The 11,603-nt window shown below is 44.4% G+C and overlaps 1 protein-coding gene across 1 annotated transcript in view; it reads right to left on the reverse strand.

The window, feature by feature from the left end:
- Positions 1 to 11,603, reverse strand: part of FEZ1 (fasciculation and elongation protein zeta 1 (zygin I)) — a 42,088-nt gene extending 30,485 nt beyond the window's left edge. Inside the window, exons 1-2 of the mRNA XM_010829463.1 lie at positions 11,585 to 11,603; positions 6,258 to 6,613 (exon numbers count right to left, since the gene is read on the reverse strand). Coding sequence (XP_010827765.1) covers positions 6,258 to 6,568 — 311 coding nt within the window. The 5' untranslated portion in view covers positions 6,569 to 6,613; positions 11,585 to 11,603. The remainder of the gene's footprint in view (positions 1 to 6,257; positions 6,614 to 11,584) is intronic.

The following is an 11,603-nucleotide window of genomic DNA, read 5'->3' on the forward strand; positions in this document are numbered from 1 at the left end:
CAGCCTCCATCAAGCACTATTAGAGCGTCAGTAATCCAGCCTAATTCTAAATCCAAGTCTTGTTAGCACTCGAACGCCAAGGAGCAAACACGATTTGCTGCCTTCAAGACAAACGTCCCAGCACCACACCCACCAGGAAGATCAACAGACAAACCCTCCGAGCATCGTGGCGTTACACTCAGAATGAACTCAGAATGAACGGCATGCGTGCAGGCACTGACCTTGAAGTCTGACCCTGCAGCAAGTGCCTGGAAAACTGTTTCAGCAAAGCCCAAAACAGGCAGGAGCCTTCTGTGCCTCTCCTAGATAGGGTGGAAGCTGGGACCTTGAATGGGGGACTACACACTTTCCAATGACCTTGAAACTGTTTACATCTTTAAAGTGACACATGAAGATGCTCTAAAATCATTTAGGGCAGCAACTTTTCTCACCTGAGCCTTCACTGACAGACCCTGGATTTCATCTTCTAGTTCTAGATTTTTAGTGACAATTCCCTAAACCTTTATCTCCTTGGGATTTCAAGGCATCCTTGTTCTCTTTCAAGTTTTCTTCTTCCTTTCTCACAGACATATTTTTTATCCTTTGAGGTTATAAGCAACCTTTAATAGAATGACTCATTGTCATCATTTGCACGCCTTCCCATATTCATTCAGTGCTCGTTTAACAATAATTACCATAGCAGCCAACCTTACTGAGCAATTACTAAACACAAGCCAGGTACTATCCTAAACTCTCTATGTGGATCAATTCACTCATTCCTCACAGTAACACTGTAAAGCAGATGCAGAGGAAAAAAACACTGAAACACAGAGAAGTTAATTAATCAAAATTCACACAGTAATAACAGAGGTAGGATATGAACCCAGGCAATACAGTTATTACAGCCTATATTCCTACCCACTTGACTATTCCAATTCTTTATAAATTTTATGATTCTCGTGAGCATCAGAACATATGCCAAGTTAAAAATCACAACCGAGAACAGCAGGGCAGCAGCCGCCTCTGTGTGAAAGGTCTATAACTGCATTATTCTGGACATGGTGCTTTCATCAATCTGTGAAAGGAGAACTGGCAAGGTCAGCAGGGGTACACGCCTGCTTTCTGTTTAGATCTCCAGCCCAGGGAAGGTTAAATGGAAGGCAAAGGCAGGCACACTGGCAGGCACGCAGCCCCGGGAACCAAGAGAGGCCTGGGAGGGGAAAACACAAAGCTTTCTGGAGGGAGAGAATGGGTTAGACTTTTGTCCCCAGAGAGGTTGTCCATCCTATCCTAAGCAGGATCCTTGGGAAGAGATGTATTCCCTGTCAGAAGTACCCTGGGTGGACTGTAAAATTCCACTTCCTGAGAAGAATCCTCCTATTTACTCTTATCTTAGGGAAAGGAGACTTTGAAAGCTATCCACTATTATCTTTCATCAAAAAAACTCAGATTAAACAAGTTCCCGCAATTCTCGTTATTATGCTGTCATGACACCTGAAATCCAGTTTGTTCCCTCATGCATGCTCAGTTGCTTCAGTCGTGTCCGACTCTTTGCAACCCATGGACTGTAGCCTATCAGGCTCCCATGTCTTGGAATTCTCCAAGCAAGAATACAGAAGTGGATTGCCATTTCCTACTACAGGGGATCTTCCCGACCCAGGGATTGAATTCGACTCTCTTATGTCTCCTGAATTGGCAGACAGGCTCTTTACCACTATGCCACCTTTCCTCAGTCCCTATAATAATAGAAATGCCTTTTCAAGTGCATATTTTATATCTTGGGCTTACATGGTTGCAGGAGACTTGGGTTCGATCCCTGGGTAGGGAAGATTCCCTGGAAAAGGAAATGGTAACCTGCTCCAGTATTCTTGCCTGGGAATGCCATGGACAGAGAAGCCTGGAGGGCTACAGTCCATGGGGTGGCAAAAGAGTAGGACAGAACTTAATGACTGAGCACACACACATACCTGTAGAAATGACAAAACTGCCTTTTACCGTGGAGGGCTAGGGACTGGAAAAAGATGCTAGCAGAGGATGAGCAAAGCGAATAGAATTTATTGGACAAGGGAAAGTGAAGGTCACTCAGTCGTGTCCAGCTGTTTGCAACCCCATGGACTATACAGTCCATGGAATTCTCCAGGCCAGAATACTGGAGTGGGTAGCCTTTTCTGACTCCAGGGGATCTTCCCAACCCAGAGATTGAACCTAGGTCTCTCTCACTGCAGACGGATTCTTTACCAGCTGAGCCACAAGGGAAGTTGGACAAGACGTGCACACTAAAATCTGGGTCTGGAACTGGCAACATAGCCATCAAGGCTACATCAATCCTGCTGCGCATACACACACCCATATACATATTCCTGACCCGATGGTAGACAGGGTAAGGTGCTCATTAGAATTCCAGCTTGGTAACACCTCTTAGGCTGTACTGCCTTCATCCATTGTTTTATCGGTTTCAAGTCAGGCCAATATCCACACTTAGATGTGTGTTAACATGAGTACACTTTTGCTGTTAACGCTTATGAATTACGAATTATTAACACACCAATGACCTTGAACAACTTTTTAGATTCTTTCAAATGCTTCAAAAGAATCCACACTATGTCTGCCTTCCATATGGGGAAACAGAACCTCTGAGAAGAGAACTAACTTTCCTAAAAACCACAGCTATCTGTCGACTTTCCCTATCTGATTATTTAGGATTTACTTGTCTTCAAGTTAAAGCATGGCTGACTACAATCTGTTTACTTATCATGGGAACTTGATTTTTAACATGACCCCCTGGTGGCTCAGACGGTAAAGCATCTGCCTGCAATGCGGGAGACCCGGATTCGATTCTTGGATCAGGAAGATCCCCTGGAAAAGGAAATGGCAATCCACTCCAGCACTCTTGCCTGGAAAATCCCATGGATGGAAGGGCCTGATAGGCTACAGTCCATGGGGTCGCAAAGAGTCGGACACGACTGAGCGACTTCACTTTCACTTCACTTTTAACTCAGTAATTCTATTGGAGGAACAGGAAACTCAGTGTTCTTATATATTTGGCCCCTCTGTCACTAGGGGCCTTGTAAGAGGACAGACAGGGAAACCCAGAAAAGTAGGAAGTGGGGTGAAGGCTGACCATTCCCACTTGGTAGGCCTCCAGGTTGGATCTCTTATGACAAAGAAAGGGTGAGTCTACATATGCAGAGAAGAGATTCTGGAGTATTTTCTAAATTTAAAAAAGTGAAAATACATTTTCATACAGATTGACTCTCTTTTAATGACTTCCATGCCCTGACAAGGCAGAGATAAGTTGATATCTCAGCCAATTCTCTTTGAGCCAAATAGTTACAAATGAAAACTTTGGGATTTCCCTGCCCATCCAGTGGTTAAGACTCTGTGCATCCAATGCAGGTGGTCCAGTTTTGATTCTTAGTCGAGGAAATAAAATCCCACCTGCCACATGGCAGGGCTAAGAACAAGAAAAGAAAAAAAACCAAAACTTCAAAGGGAATCACTCCCCCTGCTTTCTGATTTGTGCTATCTTTCAGGAGGAGCCTGGTGGGCTACATTCCATGGGGTCGCAAAGAGTTGGACACCACTGAGCGACTTCACTCACTCACTCACTCAGGAGATTACTTTGGCTAAGAATTTCATTGTTTTTGTTTGAAGCTTCCATTATGTAGTTCTAACCCATCCAAAAGACTTGCAATTCATTGGCAGATGAAACCTCTAACTACCAAATCCTACCAAGTTTATTAGAACAAGAAGGCTGGGCTTAGGAGACTATTAACCAGGTTGGATATTAAATTATCTTTTTCTTTTACCCCATCATAATATTACAGTTGAAGTAGCTGGATGGGTGTCTATAAAACAAACTGTATAATTTGATTCAAATTTTTTCTTTTCTTTTTTTTTTTTGATTCAAATTTTTAAGCAGTAAAGCTTTAGATATGTATGAAACACACGCTGAATGCCCAGAGAGCACAGTATTACAATTTCTCTCCCCAGATTCTTCCCACCACACTATCCCCACATCATATTTTACCTCTAAAGAATTATTCAGCTTTCAGTCATTTAGCTGAGCAGTCAATGAAGGAGGCAAGTCAGAGAAATCAGGATAAGGCCAATAATCCCATGTGATGGTAATTCACACTGAGTGGCCTCTGCTAATGTGCTAGAAAAGGGTAAGAACCTGGTTGTTGAACCTCTGTCCTTAATGAGGCAGAGGGGGGTTTAGACAAGGATACATGATCTATTGGAAGCAAAGGAATTTTCAGAGCACAGCCTGGGTGAGGTGAGAAATAAGGTTCTTAGCCAGTCCTTAGCCCTGCTGCATCGAAACTGAGCTCCAAGGTTCCAAAGATGAGCACCATCACAGTCAACTAGACTTAAGCAATGAGCCCAAGGTCACACAGGGAGTGAGAGTGTAAAAATGGCAGTTTATAGTGTTTCTAGTCCATCGCGCACTGCAGTGAACTATGGTCAAAAAAGCTCTGTATTATAGTAAAGCCCCAGAACCATTCTTTTATGACCTCGAGGAGTTGAGCAAATTGTAACAGGCTCCGAATCTAAAAAATCAGTTTGAAACTTAAAATTGAATTGAAACATGAAGCCCACAGTCACAGTATTGGTCACCAGAGTGAAATGTCCTTTGTGATCGTACCTTCAGGCTAGCATTAATTAAAAAGAAAAGGAAATGCATTACATGTACCTATGAGGCTAGCTATTATTGCTCATCCAGGTCATTCAATATTCACTCAAAAAACATGATTTGATCACTTACTACATACCACGCACTGTGTCAGATACTGGAGACAGAACAGCGAGTAAGGCAGACAGACAGCCCTAATATTCACAGAGATACAATCTCAGTAGTTTTCCAATAAGCAACTATCTGCCAAATATAATCAGGTTCAATCTTGTAGTGCAGAGGTTCCCAGTCTTTTTGGCACCAGGGACCAATTTTGTACAAGACAATTTCTCCACAGACCGAGAGTAGGGAGGATGGTTTGGGGATGACAAACGCATTTCATTTACTGTGTACTTTATCTCCAATCTAATGCCACCGCTGACCTGACAAGAGGTACCAGTCCACAGCCTGTAGGATGGGGACCCCTGCTGTAGAAGGGGTCTTCTTCCCCCACTTACTTATGGGCAACTTTTCCCCCCAAGTACATAAAAAAGAGAAACCCAAAGTGCAGTTGCTCTTTTGGCTGAAACTTCCACTACCAACTACTCGACATTTCCTGTGTGATCCCTAAAGAATAGTTGATGCATATTTATCCCTATGGGGAATTTATGCCTATTTTTACTAAATATCCCAAACACCTTCTTTAATTCATACAACAAACACCCTCTTCTCTTTCTAGTCCCTCCTTGAACAGCACTTTTCTCAAATCTCTGTTCCTAACTTCTGTTAACACCCTGCTAAGTCACTTCAGTCGTGTCCAACTCTGTGTGACTCCATAGACGGCAGCCCACCAGGCTCCCCCACCCCTGGGATTCTCCAGGCAAGAACACTGGAGTGGGTTGCCATTTCCTTCTCCAATGCACGAAAGTGAAAAGTGAAAGTGAGGTCGCTCAGTCGTGTCCAACTCTTAGCGACCCCATGGACTGCAGCCCACCAGGCTCCTCCGTCCATGGGATTTTCCAGGCTAGAGTACTGGAGTGGGGTGCCATTGCCTTCTCCGGTTAAGACCCTGGAATGTGACTATTAAGTGACATAGGGAATACTCAAAAGCCACTTCACCTGCTTATCATCTTTACTTTGTCCAGGGTAATTCCCCAATCTCTTGGTTCAATGTTCATGCTTTCTTATTTGGACTTAACTTTTGCAGATTATCTTTCCAGTCCTGAGGGGGTGTAAACAACTTGGAGATTTTCACAGTTCTGGTGTTTTGTAAAGCAAATTGTTTCAACAACATAGTTCCTCTTAGTTCATTTTTTTTCTTGCCCTTATCTCTAATATCTGGATGGATTATTACGATATAAAGAAAGCTGAAAATAGACAGACCCCCAAATTTCCCATGCTCCTGAATTTTGATTTTGTATCTAAGGAAATCTCTTTCCTAAAAATACTTTATTCCTTTGTGGTTTCAACTTAAGAAAACTCTACAGGTGACTGTAAAGGGATATAAGGGAACAAGGTGAGCAGTTACCAGGGTGCGGTCTCACTGATACAAAAATATAAGTAATATGCCATAAACCCACGGACAGAAACTCGTTCTATGTCAGGGAGCCCCAGACCCCAGGGCTCTAATCTGAGACAACAGAGAACAACTGAGACGCCTTACTCCTCATCCTGCAGGGTCTCCTCCTCCTCTTGAATCTGGAACTGGTTCTTCACAGGAGCTAGGTTCTCGGTCTTGGCGTTGTAGTTCCGAAAGCAGACGTTGAGCTTCTCATCAAATTCATTCACCAGGTCCTCCATGGACTTGAAGCTGATGATTTCAGAAGAAAAATTCTCCAGCTCAGATAGGGAGGGGTCCTCGAGATGGTGGGGAGACGAGCCATAGAAACACCGGGGCTTCTCCTCAGGGTCTTCCGAGCAGCAGGGCCGAAGGTCCTCAAATTCTTCATCCAAACTCACCAGTGGGGCCTCCATCCTTGCACAGCAATCAGAAAACTGCAACGTTCAGGATTCGTTTATCTGGAAGAAATAGACACGGTAATGTGAGTTTGGACTGGGCTTTTATGCCAGCTCTGTTGAGGAGCCACAATCACTTATTACATAATCACTCATTACTCTCAGCCCCTAAAAACAAAGATCCTGCTTTACTGGCTCCATTGTCTGTGCTTCCTCACTATTATACCCTTAACGAGTGTGAATGTCATTATCAGTGTGAATAATGCTAACTTAATAAGCATGCATTTTGGAGACACACCTGCTTTCCATTCCCTGCCCCCAGAAACAAAGCCTAACTTTAACAAAGGTTAAGGATGCAGCCCACCTAGACCAGCCTGCCTAGGTGTGCATCTGCTCACGCCTCAGCTCCTGCCCAGCTGTAATCGTAGCAGTAATTTAACTTCTCTCTGCTCCTCTTTTATTCTCCTTAAGACAGAAATAATAGCAGGACCTACCTCAAAGGGCTGTCCTAAAGGTTAAAGGAGTAAACACAGGTAAGTGCCTAGAACAGTGCCTGGGAGATAATAAACATCGATGTTGTTCAATTTATGTTCTTTGTATTATGATGGTGATGATTAACATAGGTCTACATCCTTAACCATGTGCTCTCAAAACTGGAGGTTTGTGGGACTTCCCTGCTGGTCCAGTGGCTAAGACTGCATGCACTCCCAAGGCAGGAGGCCGTGGTTTGATCCCTGGTCAGGGAACTAGATCCCACATGCCAAAACTAAGAGTCTGCGTGCTGCAACTAAGACCCCGCACAGCCAAATAAGCAATTTTTTTAAATTTTAATAAATATTGAAAAGGAACTTCCCTGGTGACCCAGTAGTTGAGACTCCACACTTCCAACGCAGGGGGAACGGGTCTGATTCCTGGTCAGGGAACTAAGATTCCACACGTAGTACAGCACAGCCAAAACAAATAAATAACCTGGAAGTTTTCCATTACTTATTTGGTGGCAAAACCTGCCATGACCTAAACTCATGTGGCAACTAAACCTGATCTACATGCTTACAGAGCTGTTTATGGTTTTAATGTATCCCATTTAGTGTGTTTTGCTGCAGAAATTTTAATTTTTTTTTTAAATTATAGAGATGGCTGCCCAGCCCCAGCCCCCAAGGGATGATATGCAGAATATGCACTCTATTACTGCATTCCAAAACCTGAGATCATCTCAATTCTGAAACATGCCTGGCCCCAGGGGTTTTGGACAGGGCTTCATGGACCTGGGTGGTACTACTCTCATCAATAAACGGTGGACTAATAGAGCACTAATACAGACTTTCATACAAGTACCTGAGTTTTTTCCAGACACACAGCTTACGTCTGGAACTAGAAGAGTGGATTAGTGACCTGTAAGAGAGAGACCCAACTACCCGTGTCCTCCAAAGCCAGACTCCACAGCCACCTGGGGCACCGCACCCCAGAAGGCTGTACATTCAGGCCTCCCTTTATTTCCCAATAGCTCCGGGCCTTCAGCTGTGATTTATCCATCCGTATGTATACAACCAAGCCCTTCCCCAATTTTAATTTAAATTCCTCGAGGACATGAACATCCTCTGGATACCCTCCACGGTTTCTAGCACACACGGCCTGCGGCAAGGCAATCAATCAATGTGTGCTCACTGACAAATGATCTTCCGTCCCCCTCACAGAGTTTTCATTTTCCACTGCAGGCTGCACAAGCTTATTGTCTATCATGCCCTTCTCTACCTACTCCGTTTCCTTCCCTGGAACACAGCAAGGCAACCAAACTTCCATCTCTTATCTGTGTGGTGACGGATCCAGTCAGATGCTTAAATTGGAACCACTACCCAAGGAGAAGCAAACAGAGAGCAAAAACATCCTCCACCCCTACCTTTAAAACTAAAATTCTACATAAGCAGGGCAGATGGCATGCCAGGTGAGGACCTGGACAGTTCTTCCTGGGATTTTACTGGGATTGAGTCAGTTACCACCACATCTCAACAAAACACATTCTGAGTATTTATGGTTTGCAAACGCAACGTGATTAAGACCTCAAAATACAAAAAGATACAAAAGCAGTATGACAGCTTAGAAAGAACACAGGGTCAAGAGTCAACAGACCTGCCAATGTCTGACTGAGTAAGAAGTACTGTGGGTCTTAATTTCCTCAACTGTTAAAAAGAAAGTGTTGGTATAGAGCTAATACTTTTGGAAGTCACTTTTAATAAGATATTAACATAATTAATAATTTAACTGTATATTTGAATATTATAGTTCAATCCAATATATCCAAAATATTACCATTTAAATATCTAATCCAAATTTTTAAATATTAATGAGACATTTGACACTATGTTTTCATACTAAGTCTTCAAAATATACTGTGTATTTTACATTCACACTGTGTCTCCATTTGGACCAGTCAAATTGCAAGTGTCCAACAGCCACGTATGGCTAGTGGCTACCATATCGGACACCCCAACTATTAAGTAATACACAACTAGTTGCCAGTCAGAGGTTCCTCGCCTATGGTCAACAGACTCCTGAGGGTTCTTTGAATATACCACACTTCATTTTTTGCATTTAAAAGCATATTTCAGGGAATTCTCTGGTGGTCCAGTGGTTAAGACGGTGAGTTTCCACTACGGGGGGCACAGGTTTGATCCCTGGTTGGGGCACTAAGATTCCACATGCTCCTCAATGTGGCCAAAAAAAAAAAAAAGAAGAGAGATAAAATCATATTCTGAGAAAGATCCCAAAGCGCTCCTCTACATTGCTAAAGTGGCTCATCGCACAAAAAAGATTAGGAATCCCTGAGTGCCAAAAGAGTGAGTTTAGAAAAGATCACTCAGTGTGACAGAAATTAGGGAAAGGTTTACAGACGAGAGATTTGTGTTGAAAGAGCCCCAGGTTCCCATCCTGGTCCTATCACTTCCCAGCTTTGAGACTCTGGGCAAATTATAAACCTCTTTGACTTCATTTCCTCATCTGTAAAATGGGGTTTACAATAGTACTTATATTGGAGGTTGCTTTGTGCAATAAATGAGACAATCTTTGAAGTGTTACGCACAATGTATGGAATACATGAAGTGTCCAAAAATGTCAACAATATTAGGAAAGCAAAGATAGTTACATGAAAATGTGAGGTGACAGTGCTTCAAGTAAAATAAAAACTACCCTTGCCAAGATATTCCCTGTGTGATGCTTCAGAATGCTTATCAAAAGAGAGAACTATCCCTGAATGAATGTTATCATGCTTTTTACTAAGGCACTCCTGCTATTTTCAATTCATGTGGTCAAAGCTTCTCAGATCACTGGTTCCATTTCAGCAAGACATGAAAGCTAACCAGCTTGTATTCCAAATATTCACACTTTCTTTAAATCTGTACTCTTCCTGGAGGGGACAAGGGAGCTGGCACGAGAAGGTATACCAAGGAGGATGCTGATTGCAAACAACAGAATCTATCCCATCAACCAGTAACAAGAGGGCAATCCAATCAGAATCTAAGACTACAATTGAGTTTTGAGTGATAGCAACAAGCAAGATTGTTCTAAAAGCACCTGTCCTCAGCACAGGCTCTAGAGAAAATGGATTCACCTAGAAGATTATAAAAGAAGAAATGGATATCACCACTCACTCTGGAGTTCAGAAACATGATCACTGGAAAACTCTCAATATAGCCTGATTTCTTTTCATCAACTCATTTGCTCCCCAAGCGCCAAGAAGGTCTGCATGATTGACCAGCTGCGGATGAAGCTAAAATTGAAACCACTTGACACCCAAACTGAGCCCAGATTTTGTAGAAAGAGCCCAGGCTGTGGCAGAGGAGGTGAGAGGCAAGCATCTGGCCCACCTCAGCTTCAAGGAGGGCTCCCTGAATTGGGGCTGGCCATCCTTCTTAAACGGTGCCCCTTCTCTCCTCCTTTTCCTCTTCTCTCTTAGTGGAGTGCCTCTGCCACCAAATAAGATGTCCTACTCTTGTATCTTGGCAAGCTCATGCCTGTCTTCAGTCACAGCTCATTTCAGAAGCTTCCTTCCCTTAAAGCTGGGGTGAATTCAATTGAGCATTTATCCTCCTCCTCTGTACTTCCAAAATCAACTTGAAGAAACATAAAAATGAAGAATGGCAGAAAAAAAGGAATCATAGGAGGGTGGTCTTGTCTTTTTCTCTTTATCATAGAACGAGAGTGCAGGACTACAGTTTGCTTATGTCCTATTCCGTTTATTTAGGCTCCCAAGAGATGGTGTAATTTGGAAAAGAAAGGACCGCGGGGAGCTTAAGAGAGACCCAGTAGGAAACAAGCCTCTCGTGCAGCACAATGATACACGGTCGCCGCAGCTCAGGCTGCGGGTACCGGTTTCCCAGTGCCTGCTCCGCTGAGCTGAGCAGCAAAGAATTCACCATGCCTCCCCCTGCCGGGCCTCTGCATCTCCACACAGGCCCCACTCCAGCTCCCCTTCTTCCCACTACTTGCCCCAGAGATCAAATGATCCTATGTGCCCACCGCCCTCCAAACCGTCCCCGAAGCTGATGGTCCACTGACCCACCTTCGGTTTCCCCACTGCTGCTCAGCAAAAACCAGTGCCAAGCCGCACCTTTCGACAGAGAGTATTTCACCGCATAGAAGTCAGCAGCCTCTTTGTAGTTCTGCTCCCCCCTTCTCCCTCCTGCTGCTCCATCCACCCTCATCCCACATCCCCTCCCCCAGGCTGCCGGGGTAAAGAAAGGCCCCTCCAAGCAGCACAAAGCCTGGTGCTCCGAGAAAGCCGGGCTCACCCCGCACAGGCCGCACACATACTCCACGGCCACGGCCCTTTCGGCCCAACCAGACCCGGACGCGGGGGACGAATGGGGGGTCAGGAGGTGGTGTCGCGGCGAGGAGGAAAGGGACGGGCAAGACAGGAGAAGAGAGGGCGTTGACAGGCCCCTGGGGGGCTCTGTCGGATGCGCCCCCAGCCCCCAGAGGCCCTGGGCCCACAGGAGCGCAGTGCGCCCCCACCAGCATCACACTCGTCCTTTCTCCGACCTGTTCGTAGTAAAACAAT

This window comes from Bison bison, unplaced genomic scaffold (genome assembly GCF_000754665.1).
Source record: "Bison bison bison isolate TAMUID 2011002044 unplaced genomic scaffold, Bison_UMD1.0 scf7180017864506, whole genome shotgun sequence".
Lineage (NCBI taxonomy): Eukaryota > Metazoa > Chordata > Mammalia > Artiodactyla > Bovidae > Bison > Bison bison.